This window comes from Solanum dulcamara, chromosome 5 (assembly GCF_947179165.1).
Source record: "Solanum dulcamara chromosome 5, daSolDulc1.2, whole genome shotgun sequence".
Lineage (NCBI taxonomy): Eukaryota > Viridiplantae > Streptophyta > Magnoliopsida > Solanales > Solanaceae > Solanum > Solanum dulcamara.
The window spans coordinates 74912613-74930157 of NC_077241.1; the positions used below are offsets into that span (position 1 = coordinate 74912613).

General features: G+C 31.4%; 1 protein-coding gene across 1 annotated transcript; it reads left to right on the forward strand.

Moving 5' to 3' along the window:
• The first annotated feature begins 6774 nt into the window (after positions 1–6774).
• On the forward strand, positions 6775–14740 carry LOC129889833 (peroxisomal acyl-coenzyme A oxidase 1-like). Its single transcript, XM_055965291.1, has 14 exons — positions 6775–7082; positions 8484–8592; positions 8703–8764; positions 8968–9177; positions 9448–9535; positions 9629–9791; positions 10256–10454; positions 11112–11309; positions 11891–12022; positions 12976–13096; positions 13326–13436; positions 13617–13686; positions 14012–14195; positions 14282–14740. Exons 1-14 carry the CDS (start codon positions 6945–6947, stop codon positions 14489–14491), a joined length of 1995 nt encoding a protein of 664 aa, XP_055821266.1. The 5' UTR covers positions 6775–6944; the 3' UTR covers positions 14492–14740.
• Positions 14741–17545: the final 2805 nt, after the last annotated feature.

Sequence of the window (17545 nt, forward strand, 5' to 3'; positions counted from 1 at the left end):
TTATTTAAAAATCTTTCAAGAAATTATATTATTATTAATGTATAAAAGTGACTCTTTCCCCTGCTGTTAGTTCAATTTCTCCTAGTACAGAAACCTAAATCTAAACTTCAATTATATGGAAATTAAAATATTTCCATTTTTCATAGTCGGTGTACATTGAAAAACATATCTTTTATTTTTCTTCCTTCTGGATGGGAACCCAGTATTATTTTGCAGAATTTGTACATTATATGTTGACTAAAAGAAGATTATATGCCTTTTTGTTGATGGGAAGGACGATGATTGATGCTGTCAATTATTTTGGTTCACATCTTAAATGGCTCCATCCAATGTCCCTGTTTGTGCATGTTTTGTTTTTTTTTTTCCTATTGGACGGCATGGAAGGACCTGTCTAATTTAGTTGGTTGTTCAATTTATGTGATATTATTTAATTTAATAATAAAAAAAGAAAATTCTTAAAATTTATAAACTTTAGACATTTATGTGGCTATAAATCATTTCATTAAGAGGAAGATGAAAACTTTTAAAATATTTATTATGTGTTTAATCAAAATAAATAATAATCACTATTTTCAAAAGTGTTTCTGGCCGAGCTTGGGGGGGGGGGGGGCGGGGATTAGAAAAAATAAGCAAATATTACTTGAATAAGCAAACATATACTCCCTCCATTTAAAAAAAAATGACATATTTTGATTTAGCACAGATTTTAAGGAAAAAAAATTATCTTGTGGTCCAAAATTAAAGTTATGTCAAATGTATCAAAATATCACTTAATTTGTGTCTTTAAATATTTCATGTGAAAAGTTAAAATTAAAGTTTTACCAAAAAAGGAATGGGTCATTCTTTTTGAAACATATTGAAAAAGAAATGAAGTCATTCTTTTTTAAATAGATGGAGTATTAATTAATTAGTTAACATAGCAATAGTTTAGCTAATTTACAATTCGTCATTAATATTTAGCATTTATAATTCAAAATTTGTATAACTTTTGTTTAATATAATTTTATATAATATAATTTGTATAACTGTTTAAAGTTCAGATGCTTGTGTTTGTATAAATTCTTTATTTCAAGTTTATACAAAAATAACTCAATTATACAAGTGTATCCACAAATTATACAAACCCGCAAATTATACAAACAAAACAACTTAAACTATAGTTACAACGGCTATAAATAGCAAACTATAGCTAAGGAGCCTAATTAAGTTTACTATAGTGATTATTTATGAAATTTCCCCCAAAAAATAACGGAAAAGGTTCAAATATGCCTCTGTACTATTGAAATTAGTTTAAATATACCCCTCGTTATACTTTCGGGCTATATATACCTCTCATGTTATACTTTCGGGGTCAAATATACCCCTTTCATTATACTTTGATACAAATTCGCCCTTAATTTTAACGGAAGAACACTTGAAAAACTCAAAATTAAATAACTCATTTTCAATTTAAAATATATGATTTTTTAGGAGGGTGTGGAGGGCCCATATAGGATAGAAGGCTAATACAAAGTCTCGTTACCCTGCCTTATTAGTAGTCGCTTTAGCGCAGTGTGAATCTTTTGTGCTATGATTTTTGTTATTAGTTATTACCCTTTGTACTTTCAGTATTTTATTTTATTTGTTTCACTTACGTTATTTGTTTTTCTCATATTGTTTTGTACTTCTTATCGTATCTGACTTTTTTTATGTTTTTATTGAGCCGAAGATCTCTCAAAAACAGTCGTCCTACCTTGGTAGGAGTCAGGTCTGTGTACATGTTACCCTCCACAGACCCCACGTTGTGGGATTTCACTGGGTTGTTGTTGTTGATGATTTTTTTAGGAATAAATAAAAATTTTAAGTACTAATTTGAGTTTTTTTTCTTAGAAATGACAATACAGAATGTGTTGCATAATTTTAAGTACTAATACATGAAATTTTTAAGTACTAATTTGAGTTTTTTTTCTTATAAAATGATAAGACAGAAAATGCTGCAAAAATTTTAAAAAATTATTCACATCTCTTATTAATGCAGCTATATTAATAAGATATAAAATATAGATGCATAATTCCTTTAGCCAAGAAATACACTATTAGCGTGTTAAAAGTTATCAAATGTTATTCAAAATATTGATTAAACAGCATACATAAATTATAATATAATTATCATAGTAATCAAAAAGTAATGATAATTAAAAATGTAAAATCTCGTTGAACTTAATTTTTTTTACTGAAGTGGCACATCTCACATTTTCCATTTTTAAAATATAAGTAACTTTTGAGGAAAAAAATAAATGAAGATTTAGAGTTATATCTAAGAGCGAATTTGTACCAAAATATAATGAGAGGGGTATATTTGAATCAAAATTATAACATAGGGGGTATATTTAGCCCGAAAGTATAACGAGAGGTATATTAAACTATTTACAATAGTATAGGAGTATATTTGACCCTTTTCCAAAAAATTAATGCACCAAATCAATTTATGGAAGCAAAGTTTTGTTAGGTGTAAGCTTCATCAAATTGGATGTATGCTTTAAGTAACTAGGCAATTTTTTATAAAAAATTACCCTTTTACACATATTCTAATACCATATTTACTCTTATTTCCTATTATACCAAAAAATATCCAAAATTCCTCTTTTTCCTTTAACTCTCTCTCTCTCACTGATATATCACTCTTCCTTCCTAAATCCTCGCCTAAATTCGCTCCTCTTCATCTGTTTTGGAGGTTTTGAATTTCTGAGTACATCTGTTACTCAATTTCAAAGTTCTAACTAAGGTATATTTAAGTTTTTCCTTATCTGGATTCTCACTTCATCCTCATTCAATCTGATTTTTCCTAAAATTTGTATCGTTTGATTTCTTCTGTAAATCTTTGAAAAATCTTCTAAAATTGGTATCCTTTGCTTTCTTCTGTAAATCTTTCTATTTTTTTAATTCATAACTTCAATGATACATATGGATTCTGTTCATGGTCTCACACATATGAATAAAAATCAAGGAATTCTTGTTTCACCTGGTTCTGATTCATCTTGGAAAGGTTACGACGAGGTTACATCCAAACATCGTACCGATCCAGTAGTGATAGATAAGTTACGTGAGAAATTGAAGTTGAAAGCTCCAGTTAAACATGCACCTAGAGAACTAGACAACAAGATTGAAGGGGTTACAACACGCCCTAATCTCGCAAAGGTATGGGTTAAATTAAGTTTTTTTATTAATGTCGTTTTTATGAAGATTTTTTGATTCTGATACATATTGTTTATGTATCATATTCTCACGTATCAAGCGTTAACGCTTCTGATACATAGTGTTTTTTTTTAAATGTCATTTTTTTGGAGATTTACTACTTCTGACACATCATGTTTAACTGTCAGTTTTTATTGTATCAAGTTTTAATGATTCTGATACATCTACATTTATGTATCAGATTATAATTTATGAAGCCTTACTGCTTCTAATACATCTTCTGTATGTATCAGATTCTCATGTATCAAATATTTTAATGCATTTGATATATCATATTTATGTATAAGGTTCAAGTTATATTTAATCATTTTTCATGTCAGTGCAGGGAATGAAGTAGTCATCAAGAAGATTATAACCATTTTTTTTTGTAATAGTAAACATTTTAGATGTATTTGCTGTTTTAATGTATTTGATACATTAACTGTAATGTATCAGAATCAGTAAGCAAGTGAAACGTAATAATCTTTCCATATATCAATTGGAAAGATTTGTATGTTTTTCTCATCTGTCAAACTTGAATATAAAATCAAAATTTATGTATCATATTCTAATGTATCAAATTTGGCTGTCTGGGGCATCTTGCTTATGTATCACAATAACATTTATTATTTTTTAATAAATCTGATACATATACTTTTGTATCACATATATGTAATAATTAAACTTCACATATATGTATTAGTACTTATGTGTTAACTACACAACTAATGTATCTATACTGATGTATCAGTATATAATAAGAACATGTTATACCTAACTGGTTAATCAACAACCTGCAGGAAATAAACTTCACATATATGTATCAGAACTTATGTATCAACTACAAAACTGATGTATCATAACTGATGTATTAGTATTTAATTAGCACATATTATACCTAACTGATGAATCAACAACCCGCAGGAAAAAAATTTCACATATATGTATCATAACGTATGTATCAACTACAAAACTGATGTATCAGTAGTTAATTAGCACATGTTATACCTAACTAATGTATCAAAAAACTGTATGAAATAAACTTCACACATATGTATCGCAACTGATGTATCAACTACAGATCTGATGTATCACAATTGATGTATTAGTCTCTAATTAGCACCGTTTATACATAACTGATGTATCAAAAACCTGCAGTACATAATTGATGTTCTGTTTTTTGGCTTGAAACTTCATGTATATAACGACGGCCTTTTTTAATCAATTAATCCCATTAATTAGATCAGTAATTGATTTAAAGAGCCAATCATACCTTATCTCAATCTATTATCCATAAATAGCTGATGTGCATTAACTATTCTACAACTACAGTTGATATATCAGATAGATAACTTATGTATCAGCAAAACTGGAAAAAAAGGCGAAATCGACTTTTGTTTGAATTGATGCTCTGTTTTTTCCATTGGAGACGATGCTCTATTTTTTTGCTTGAATCTTCATGTACATAAATTTTATTTTTTAAACCAATTAATCCATTAATTAAATCAGTAATTCATTTAAAGAACCAATCATAGCTTATCTCAATTTACTATTCATAAATAGCTGATGTGCATTAACTATTCTACAGCTAAAGTTGATATATCAGATAGATAACTTATGTATCAGCAAAACTGGAAAAAAAGTCAAAATTGACTTTTGTTTGAATTGATGCTCTGTTTTTTCCATTGGAGACGATGCTCTATTTTTTGGCTTGAATCTTCATGAACATAACCGTTGCTTTTTTTAACAAATTAATCCCATTAATTAGATCAGTAATTCATTTAAAGAACCAATCATACCTTATATTTAGATACTATCCATAAATAACTGATATGCATTAACTATTCTACAGCTAAAAATGATGTATCAGATACATAATTAATGTATCAGCAAAATTGAAAAAGAAATTAAAATAGACTTTGGTTTGAATTGATACTCTATTTTTTGGCTTGAATCTTCATGTACACAACTGTTGTTTTTTTTAATCAATTAATCCTATTAATTAGATCAGTAATTAATTTAAAGAATCAATCATACCTTATATTAAGATACTATCCATAAATAAATGATCTGCATTAACTATTGTACAGCTAAAGTTGATGTATCAGTTACATAATTAATGTATCAACAAAACTGAAAAAAAGGAAAAATAAGATAATTTTGGTACGATGAGTGATGTATAGTAATTAGACTTTTTCATTATGAAATTTAGGTAAAGTTTACAATTTTTATTTTAGGACATAAGCCCAAAAAATCTATCATAATTTGACTCAGATAAGAAGCAAGTCTAAGCAGAAAAGATAGACTTAAGATGAAAAATATTGATTATTATTTTTAGTCAATTATTAATTTTGATCAACATTTAAGATGAAGCAGTTCTGTGTATATTTACACTTATTTTATATTTTATAATTATTGATTCTGATCAACGTTTTAAGATGAATCAGTTCTGGGTACATGTACACTTATTTTTATATGTTCTTGAATTGTCTATTATTTATTATTTATTTTATTACATTAATATATAAAATTTTAAAAGTTAAAGATTCATTACGTCTTACTCCGCATTAGGTAAAATTAGGGTTGTTCATGGTTATGGTTAAAAACAAAATTGAACCGTAATCCGAACCAAATAGATTAAAAAAATTGATATTTGATTTGATTTGGTTTTAAATTTTGAAAACCGATATTATTTTGGTTTGGTTTTAGTTTTACTAAAATAAATCGTAAAAATAAAAAAATCAAACTGAGAAATTATATATATATATATATATAATAATAATAATAATAATAATAATAATTGTTTATGTACATTCATACATAAAATATAAATATTTTGTTAAATTTTAATTAATTTAAACCTTTAACTTTACCATTTACTCAAGCCAACACTTAAATTTTGGTATATAATTTTCTTGTAATCCCTCCCCTGGTTAGTTCCTCAATTGTTGAGCTTGGGTTATATTTTTGCTATAAAGATTTGATCTTTAGTGTACTTCGGTAATGCTTAAATGAATCCATAGTAGCTTTTCCGTGAATTGTTTATATACTAGGTGTTTGTGTCTATCAAGATATTTATGCCTCAACAAAGTTATTATTTTCAAAACGAAAAAATCGAAAAGAACCAAACTGATGGTTATTTTTTTGGTTTATTTTTAAAAATTTTAAAATTGATTAAATTAATTTGATTTTAATTTTAATCAATAATCGTTCCAAATCAAACCACGAAGGCCTCTGAGTTTAAAATAGTATTAATTATACTTTGAGTATTTAAATAAAATTTATTTACAAATTTGAATAACAATTGATATATTCAGCTTTAACCACTCATATTGAGGACTGAGTAGCATTGAAAAAAGAAAAAGATGGGCTAAATCTCCTCTAATCGTCTACTGTACCGACTGTTCACACTACGGAACCTACGAAGCACTAAATTAATTAATTAATTAAAGTATAAATAAGCAAATTAAAGCGGACAAACCTTTTTTTCCCCCTCACAAAAAGTCAAAAACTACTATAAACATAATTATAGTCAAAATGTGACAATAGCTGCTTACCTACTTATATAAATAGCACACACCTACAACGTTCTTGAAAAACTCAGCGTGTTCAATCCTTATCCTTTTTTCTTTTTTAAATTTCAAGAATCGAATTGGGTATTTGTAAAACAACCCAAGATTTGATTTTTTTCACTGTGTGTTAAGAATTTGTTTTTGATCTGAGAAAAAGAGATGGAGGGTGTAGATTACTTGGCTGATGAAAGGAAGAAAGCTGGATTTGATGTGGATGAGATGAAGATTGTTTGGGCTGGTTCTCGCCGTGATTTTGAACTTACAGATCGTATCTCTAAGCTTGTTGCTAATGATCCTGTAAATCCCTTTTCCTTTCTTTATTTTTTATCCTCAATTTTTGCGTTTTTGTTTTATCTCTTTTTGTTGGAGTCTTTTTGGGCATGGGTGTCGGTAGATATAAATTTTGTTGTGATTTTTTTTTTCTTTAGAACTGATGATTAATTCTTCTTTTTTGGGTGTTTGATGTTTTATGTTCTTGTTTTTTTATACATGTATATGGTGATGATAGAGAGAAAATCCTTCTTATGCTCATTAATTGTGTTTTAAAGGAAAAAAGATTTGATTTTGATAAGTTTTAGGGAGCCAGTAATGTGTGTGATTTAACTGTTTTTATTTTTTTGGTGGTTTATGCTTTGTTTTCTTATTTTTTGTAAATGGATATGGTGATGATGGAGAGAACGTCATTTTTATACTTATTAACTGTGTTTTAAGATAAACAAAAATATTTGATTTTGATTAGTTTTAGGGAGGCAGTAATGTATGTGATTGAACTGATATAAATTGATTTTGATTCTTTTTTGGCCTTTTATTTTTGGTGGGGTATTTGAAACTTTTTTTTTTTACATGGATATGGTGAGGATGGAGAGAGAGTCCTTCTTATGATCCTCTAACTGTGTTTTAAGAGGGACAAAAAGATTTGATTTTGATAAGTTTTAGGGAGCCAGTAATTAACTGATATAAACTGATCACATTCTGGAATTGAACTTTGATCAAACATTATTTAGTAGGCTAAAATTTTATGGCGTGGAATGATGAGTCATTGTTTGGTGTGAGAATTGCTCTGAAGTTCTGAGGGGGAAAAACGTGGCGCAGATGGATAAGAATCTTTTGGTAGGAGCTGGGACAAGTTTTTGATTAATGCTAACATGGGTTTGATTTTAAGATGATTTAGTCGGTAAAAGGTTTTTGCTTTAGTACTTGCTCTTACAGCTTTCTTTTTTTTTAAACATTTATGTACTGAAATCCATGCCACTCCATGGATTTGGAGAGCCTGGTTGGACGGTCTGTCTAATGCTTTCTATTATATGTTTCAACAACTATTCTGATGCTGAAAAGCTATGCTGCTGGTCAAAGCAATAGTTTTTTCAATTTTATCTGAAATAGAGTTTCGATTTGGATACATCTTAAGTTCTTAACAGACAATTGGTGTTTGTGAATTGTGATTCAGCTGGTGATCGTTTTGCAATTGCATGTTGATGAAAAATTTTTTACTAGCATAATTTTCTAATGACTTGGTTTCAGAAGTAAAATCGAACCGAGCAGGAGGGTGTTATGTTGTTTGACATGAATCATTTATTGAGGGTTGAGGGGGGAGTTTTTAGAAGAGGGTATTGTCTTGTTTTGACAATGTTTTTTTTGTTTTTGCGCCTTCTCTATTTTAAATGTCTAATATCTACCAAGTGTCATTGTGGGATATAGGGCTTCAGTAAGGAGGGCAGAACCATGCTTCCTAGGAAAGAGCTATTCAAGAACACTCTACGGAAGGCGGCATATGCATGGAAACGGATCATTGAACTTCGTCTATCTTGTATGACTTCATTTATGTTTTTCAATCCTTTTCATGTGTTATGCCATAAAAGAGGCATCTAATTGATGTTTTCCGTTGTTTGCTTATTGCCTTGAATTTTGTTTCTGTAGCTGAGGAAGCCACTATGTTAAGGCGTTACGTAGATGAGCCTGCTTTTACTGATCTTCATTGGGTAACCTCTTGTTTTGAGTTTTGCTTTTGCATATGTTAAATTTTTGCAATGCTGCTACCTTTGCATTTGTTATTTACATTCATAATGCGCTTGAAGACTAAAAGACACTAAATTTAGAGTTGGTGCAATAGTCTTTGCCCTTCCGTTTTCATTGTTTCAAACCCAAGGATTGTCGTTCACCTGTTAACATTTTTCTTCATTAGGGAATGTTTATACCTGCCATAAAAGGACAGGGCACAGATGAACAGCAGGAAAAGTGGCTTCCGTTGGCCTACAAGATGCAAATAATTGGCTGCTATGCTCAAACTGAACTTGGTCATGGGTCCAATGTGCAAGGCCTTGAGACCACTGCAACATTTGATCCTCAAACAGATGAATTTGTCATTCATAGTCCAACATTGACGTCAAGCAAGGTAAGAATGGTCCACTGCTTGTTTTCCTGTATTCCTTTTGCAAAACAATTCTAGATCTTTAGCATCTTGAGGAATGATGCTCAAAATATATGATACTCTATTCTGCAAGATGTGCCTCCTGTGATCTTTGATCTGCTGCTAGTTTTTTATCATCCAATATGCTATTTGAAATGAATGTATCATCTCTATTAATACAGTATTCATCAAGATTTAGTGAATTCCCCTGATCTCTGCCTTTTTTTTTTTTTTTTTTTTTACAATTTTGAATAGTGGTGGCCTGGTGGATTGGGTAAAGTGTCTACCCATGCTGTTGTGTACGCTCGTCTTATTACAGATGGTAAAGACTATGGGATTAATGGTAAGTCAATGATTTGTCATGTTACAAACTGGTGCAATGCATGCCAATTTTTCAGGGAAGATGCTTACGTTTTATTGACTATTCATATTGTAGGTTTTATTGTCCAACTACGGAGCTTGGAGAACCACAAACCCCTTCCAGGCGTTACTGTTGGAGACATTGGAATGAAATTTGGGAATGGAGCATACAATACCATGGATAATGGGGTGTTAAGCTTTGATCACGTGCGCATTCCAAGAGCTCAAATGTTGATGAGGTTTGTAGTTTTCCATTATCGAGTTACATAGTTCTTTCCCTCCTTTTTCCTTTTGAGTGTATATATGATGGCATCAAGATACGATCCTTGTTATACACTTTTTTGCCTTTTTTTAAAAAAATAATTCCAGCCCTTTGGTTTCAGCTTCTTGTGTTTTAAGTAGTCTCGGGAGTAGCTATTCTGGCAGGGTTTACCTGGAGAAATAAGCTTTTTATCTATTAGGAAAATTTGGAATTTCTGGCCTCTAAATAAAACCAAAATTACTGTTCAAATGCCGCTAGGCTGAATCCCATGGGCGAGCCAAGAATTACATCTCTCTCTCTCTCTCTCTCTCTCTCTCTCTCTCTCTCTCTCTCTCTCTCTCTCTCTCTCTCTTCTGTATCATTGATTTTGATATCAAGTGTTTGGCTTATTACCATAATATATTACTATGGTAGTTATTATATTTCGTTCCAATATTTCAGGGTTTCACAAGTTACAAAGGAAGGAAAATATGTTCAATCTGATATTCCCCGACAACTTCTTTATGGTACCATGGTATATGTACGGCAAACAATTGTAGCAGATGCTTCCCTTGCAATGTCTCGAGCTGTGTGTATTGCAACCAGATACAGTGCTGTTCGTAGACAATTTGGCTCTCAGAATGGTGGACAAGAAACTCAGGTAATCTTGGAAGCAGTCTGTCAGTAGTTAAATAAATTGTCATTTGCTTATGCCTTGCATTTAACTGGTGCAAATAAAAAAAGACACTTGTTGTAAGATTTTCTATTTAATATTGATCTTTTCCTTTTCAAAAAAAAAAAGAAAAAGAAAAAAGAAGAAGATTCTTTGTGGTTTATGGAATTCATTTGCTTATTCCAATGTGAAACCTATACTATACAACTTTTCATATCAGTGCTGCACTTCCGCTAATATTGGCCAGCACAAATCCAGCTTCTGTACCAAGGACAATCTCTTGTCTCATCATTATTTGAGTAGAGAGCGCGAGTTTTGATGTCTGCATGTTGGTTAATAAAGGGGGTGGGTGGATGAAAGGACTTGAGACTACTGCAATGCTTAGGAATCTTATGGCTTAAGTAACTCACATTCATTAGACCTATGTGACTCTGAGAAAAGAATTTCTCTGCTGACTGAGCTTGATGAAGTTTTTGGCACCTCAACAGTACAGAATCTGTTTGCTATGTGTTCCATAGTACTTAGCACAACATCATAGATTTATGTTTTTCCCAGTCAAGTTAATATTTTCAGGTGACTGCACATCGTCATGGTTTATCAGCCTTAGAGTTGTGATTAATGCTCCTAATGCATGCTTTTGTGCAGGTGATTGACTACAAAACTCAACAAAACAGACTCTTCCCCTTGTTGGCTTCTGCATATGCCTTCAGATTTGTTGGTGAGTGGCTGAAATGGTTGTACACGGATGTTACCCAAAGACTGCAAGCAAATGATTTCTCAACATTGCCTGAGGCGCATGCATGTACCGCAGGATTGAAGTCTTTGACCACCAGTGCCACTGCTGTAAGTACTGACAACAACTTTGATTATCCATTTCTTGCCCCTTTACAAGCGGTCATGGATGCTATCATCCTTGTCTGTTGCTTTTGGGTTATAATTCCTAGTTTTTTACGTGAGTCATCCATATACCTAACAAGGGAGATGTTAATTTCTGTAAAAAGAATACATTATTCATGTGTAAAAATAATCAGAAAAATATATGGCTAGCCACATTATTAAATTTTGCTTATCTTGGAGTTTTTGTTCTTACCTCTGGACATTGAACTCTGTACCATTTGGCAGGTTTGGATTCTGCTATGATTGATTTGTCTGCTATAATGTAGTCTCCTAAACAATCTTCATTTGTATTAGGATGAGAAATTAGCAATTAGGTTTTCCTCAATAGTGGTTTGGACTGCTTATAAACAGTCAAATTTCTCTTCTGATCAAAAGAGTTTAATTTGGACCTGCTCTTCTCTTTAGCTTCAAGAAAGAACTGTTACATGATAAAATGGAGGAAAAGCTATTTTCTAAGTGCTGATTTGAATCCAATATCATACCATTTAACATAACATGCTTCTTGTGTGATTGCAATTTCATTCCAGGATGGAATTGAAGAATGCCGAAAGTTATGTGGAGGTCATGGTTATCTTTGTAGCAGTGGGCTTCCAGAATTATTTGCCGTTTATGTCCCTGCCTGTACATATGAAGGAGATAATGTCGTGCTACAGCTACAGGTAAACTAAATTTTGTATGGAGTTTGACATACCAGTTTTCAGTTTTTCTTTGTCTGCCACTCATCCAAAGGGAAAGATCAAAAATCTTGCTAGGTTCCATTTTATGCCAAAATTTTGAAGTTCTTTTTAAGTGATGGTGTGGAGTTAGAGACTCCTTTAGCTCAGCTGGTTCCATAGCGGTCATTTAAGCTTGTCGATCATATTTACCTTTTTGGGCGCAGTACCATCAAAATAAGTAGTTAAATAAAAACATAAATTCTTTAAGCTTGAGTTTCTCATTGATTTTTAAAAATAAATATCCAGTAGTTATAGTCTTGTTTCTGGTTTTTACGGTTCAATTTAATCTTTTGAAATTAAAATAAGAGAACCATCAAAGAAGTATTGAGGAATTTCTGGAAAATGTAAAATTCTTATATATAGTATTTCCAATCTCCTGTACTTCTTCCCTCCTTATCATGATCTTTCAGAAGTTATAGATGTTTTATAATTTAGTCAATCAGTGTTTGAAACTAGAAAGTGTGCAGACTCTGAACCAAGGTACATTTGTCACTTTTAAGTACTGAGATAATTTTTGTTACAGAGGAGACTAAGGTAATCTTTTTGGAATGGAGGAAGTTGATAAAAAGAACTGATGATAGCAGGTTGTTTTTCTTAAAATCAATGGACGAATTTAAATGTTTATAGAATCGGTGATTGAGCAACCTTTCTTATACGGTAAATTTTGTGAGATTGCATGTGGCTTCACAATTGGTGATTCTGTTGCGGGTGTTTTTTTCTATTTCTCCCAAAAGAAAATCTCTTGAGGTTCACATGACTTGCTATATTATAAATGAGCAAGTGAAGTGCAATAAATGCTTATCTATTTCATGAAGTCTTAATGCATAGTGTTCTAATCCTAATATTAATACTTTAGATCCTGTTCTCCACTATGAACCATGCGGTCTTTCGTGTAGGTTGCAAGGTTTCTTATGAAGACCATTTCACAACTGGGCACTGTTAAAAAGCCAGTGGGTACTGTATCTTATATGGGAAGAATTGAACACTTGATGCAATGTCGTTCTGACGTGAAACAAGGTAAAGTCCTTGGCTCCTTGCAGCTGATCCTTCATTGTCATAGTTACAATTCATTCTGAAAGTACTTATTGTAGGATCCGCTTGTGATATTAGTCCGTGTAATTTCCTCGCTTTTACTTGCATAATGTCAACCATGTAAGAAGGCCTGTTGTTTCGCCCTTCAAATATCCTCCTATGTTTTTCTGGCCTACACAGAGTTGGTTGATTGTGGTTTTTCCATCTCCTGCAGCCGATGACTGGTTGAAACCTAGTGCAATATTGGAAGCATTTGAAGCAAGGGCTGCCAGGATGTCTGTTGCCTGTGCTAAGAATCTTAGCAAGTTTGATAATCAAGAAGAAGGTACTCACTTTTAAGTTTCTGCAGCTTTCTTTTTCACTTCTGTATTTTATTATTGCCGTCTAGGTTAATGTTTCTACATGAAGTTCAGCTGCAAATGTTTAATTTAACGATCACTCTGTGTATTTTTCTCGCAACCAAATTGCAATTTCTAATTTTCTTGTTTTGTCCTCCTTTCTTTAGGCTTTGCAGAACTAGCAGCTGATTTAGTTGAAGCAGCAGTTGCTCATTGTCAATTAATTGTTGTCTCCAAGTAAGCTTTTTTACTACATTCTCTTCTAGTAAAAAGCCAAACAATGTCATGACCCTGCTAACACAAATTCGTTCTTCATAAGTATTGACTATATTGACTATTCATTCTTCTGCTGTGTTTGGTTTGAATGATCATTCTGCTTTTCAGCAACGTATTCATTCTGTCTTGTTGAAAATGGTCAAATTATTGATAAGGAATTTTAATTATTGTAATGCATGAACCGTATCAGCTTTAAGCATCTCGGTATTAGAAATTTACCAGGATTTGATTGAAAATGTTGTGAATTTAGACCTTTGTTTACTAATACTTCTTTTATCTCATGAAGGTTTATCGAGAAGTTGCAACAAAACATTCCCGGTAAAGGGGTTAAGCAACAGCTGGAGGTGCTTTGTGGCATCTATTCGCTCTTCCTTCTTCACAAACATCAAGGAGATTTTCTCGGGACTGGCTACATCACCTCAAAGCAGGGGTCGCTTGCTAATGACCAGCTTAGAGACTTGTATTCCCAGGTTCATCTCGTTAAACTTATTCTGTCATTCCTGTATTCTTAGGGTGGAATTGCTTTTACTGATCTGGTTCCTGTTTAATATCTCAGCTTCGTCCAAATGCTATATCGCTGGTTGATGCATTCAACTATACCGATCACTACCTTGCTTCAATTCTTGGACGTTATGACGGAAATGTGTATCCAAAACTGTATGAGGCTGCATGGAAGGATCCTCTCAACGAATCAGACATACCCGATGGCTTCCATGAATATATCAGGCCACTACTCAAGCAGCAACTACGAACTTCTAGGCTGTGAAGTGCAAGAACTGCAGCAAATACACACACAGTAGAACTGTTGTATTGTGCTGTTCTAATAAACTAGATTTTGAAATAGCATTCATCCTTTATGACCATAAAGTGGTGATTAAGCAGCAATAATGTTTTGTTGAATATGACTATTGAACTCTTGAAAGGATACCGTAATGAATGCTTTAGCATTTTTTCCTCCCAGAATTATGAATAAGAATAGATTAATTGTTTGCCTAAAAAATGAGTTCGCTTTGTATTTGAAGCCTTTTATTTTTAACAAGCATTCTATTTTTTTTTCCAAGAAAAGCTGCCTTATATATATTACTTCATAATATGTTGTACGTAAGATTTTTGCGCATCCTGTACAATTCAACTTGGGAAATCAGAATCCCAAGATATCTTATGCAAAAGGAACAGAGAGAATTTAGCTATATTATGAGCTAGTGAATTTCATGCCTGAGAGATAGGTACAAAGTTGACTTGCTTCAAAAGAATCCATCAATTTCTATATATCCTCGCATATAGCCTCTATCTCCCACGACACTATCATCTGTTTTTGTAGCATTTGTACAACATTCTTTGCATCTCATAGTATATGAACCTTTGACCAGCCATTTTGTAACTCTTTTTCCAATTCTTAACAAGCATTCTATTTGATTTGTCTGGTTTATGATTTACTTTCACACACAGAGTCTATCATGCAATCTATGACAAAAAGGTTTTATGCTTACTTAGGACTTCTTGCCTATATCTTGATCACATTTAAATAGTCAATAATATTTGTGTCTTGTGAAAATTATTTCACCTGTTTAGTTCCTTTAATTGAAACTATAGGATATTCTCGAAAAAAAGATAGCAAGAGACTAAGAGGAACGTACAAATCAATATTTTCATAGATGCCATTGTGGTTGAATTATAATTTTCATAACTGTTTATTTCTTTTTATTTTTAATTATCTTTTGGATAAAGAATGAATAAGAGTAAACACGAAGTTTGATTCTTTTGTCAATAAAAGTAAAAGAAAGAAACTAAGGATGATATAAAAGAGACCAAAATTATGTAATATTAAGTTGCCTGTCTTTTTATGAGAAAATAGCCAAATGAGCCCCCAATCTATTGTCGGATTTTCGACTAAATATTTATATTTTACGGGGTTCTTATTACCTCCTGGACTACTTTTAAATAGAATAAATAATTTCTTAAGTGCTGAGTTGGCATAGAAAGTGTATTTCACTCTCTTTGAGAGAGTGAGTTGCCTATTTTATTTAATTTTTTCATTTTTTCTCTCTTTATCACTTGTTATTTATCTATACTACTATACCTTCTTCACCATTATCATTGTTGAAGCTTAATCAATGGATGTTTGGTATAAGAATTATCAACAATTAATGCATTTTATGGACAAATAATTTTTCAATAGACTTGTTTAGTACACATCTAACAAATGAAATTTATTTTAAAAAAACATATCTATTAATTGATTTATTTTTTTAAGTCATGCACTCAAGAGTAACAAAATCAAACAAGTGTAATTGTGTTTTTATTTTTGAACTTATTAGAATGAACTGAAATAAAATAATTTCTTTTACATTTTTTAAAGATGGATCCTTCATTTTCTCCTAAAATTACAAATTGGTCTCGAATTTTCATGACTCATTTGATGTGTATCTATAATTTTTTAATAAGGAAAATCGAACAAAATATAAAAGAATATGAAAATATTGTTGAATTTATTGAATGAAAGATTTGATTGGGAACATTGTTCTAATAAATTGTTGGAGACATAAATAATTTTTGAGGTAAAAATGGTGTTTTATTGTGATTAGGGTTGAAGAAATGATTGAGGAAGAAAGGAGGAGAATTTTTTTTTAAAAAAATTATTAATTAGTGAAATACACGTGTCAAGCGCGTGTATTTCACCACAAGTCACGTGGCTGGTAATGACATTTTATAGTGTAATTAATTTCACTTTAAAATAGTCCAGGTGGATAATAGGACTCATGTGAAGTATAAGTGTGTATTTGAAAATTCGGCAATAGATTAGGGGGTCATTTGACTATTTTCTCATCTTTTTATAGTTGGATCTCCAAGTTTGAAATTTTCATTACGGTAAAATGGAACGTATAAAGTTAATTATATTTAAAAGTAAAAATATTTTATTTTAAAAAACAAATTAGTAAGAAAATATTATCGAATTCGGAGGGTTAGAAGTTAGAACAGCACTTTTTACTAGTTATTGTTGTGAGGTTTTTAAAATTCTATACCCTCTCTCTTTGTTTTAATTTGTTTGCCGGTATTTTATTTGATACAAATTTTAAAAAAATAAAAAGACTTTTGAATCTTACGATCTTTTAATTATGTGTTCAAACGGAGATATCTTGTATCATTGGATGCACTTTATGCTCATGCTTCTCACATATGTGCAGAAGCTAATCAAGCTGTAGCTTTTACGACAATGAAAGGTTGTAATTGGTGCATGACTTCTGATCTACCAGCAGAGGCGGCGGAGCTAGAACGTCAGCTTTAGTCCAAATGTTATATTTGTATAAAGAAATCCATCAAATAAGAACAAAAATTAAATTCAGAACTCGATTATTTAACATAGATATCGCTATCTTATAATTTAGAACCCATAGAGTTCTACTTGTAGCTCGGCTTCTGTCTACAAGCTCATAGTAATAGGGCTTGTGCATGAGTCTCAGCTTATTGATGCATCTTAAAAAGTTGTTTCCTACTTGTTAGTGTTTGGTACCTCAGCTAGATTATTAGCTTAATAATGTTAATGTTTATTTGAAGAACTGAAAAAATGTATGTAAGAGTGCTTGTATAACCACATACTGCAACTACTCGATCTTGGTACTAGTCCATAATGATCAAAGTCGAAGTGTGAGCCTATTAGCGAAGCAAATTCAATGAGTACCATAGCTATATATAGCACACACTGAAAATGTGTAAACGTGTTCAATCCGTACCTCCTTTTCCTTCTCGTTATAAATCAAACTAGAAATTTGTTATTACAATCCAAAATTGGATTTTTGTATACTGTACAAAAAAATAATAA

Excerpts from the sequence above, each read along its gene's own strand:
- LOC129889833 (XM_055965291.1), top strand. The coding sequence starts at position 6,945 with ATGGAGGGTGTAGATTACTTGGCTGATGAAAGGAAGAAAGCTGGATTT. Across the intron at positions 7,083-8,483 it reads AGCTTGTTGCTAATGATCCT|GGCTTCAGTAAGGAGGGCAG; the intron begins GTAAATCCCTTT and ends TGTGGGATATAG. Across the intron at positions 13,437-13,616 it reads GTTTGATAATCAAGAAGAAG|GCTTTGCAGAACTAGCAGCT; the intron begins GTACTCACTTTT and ends TCCTTTCTTTAG.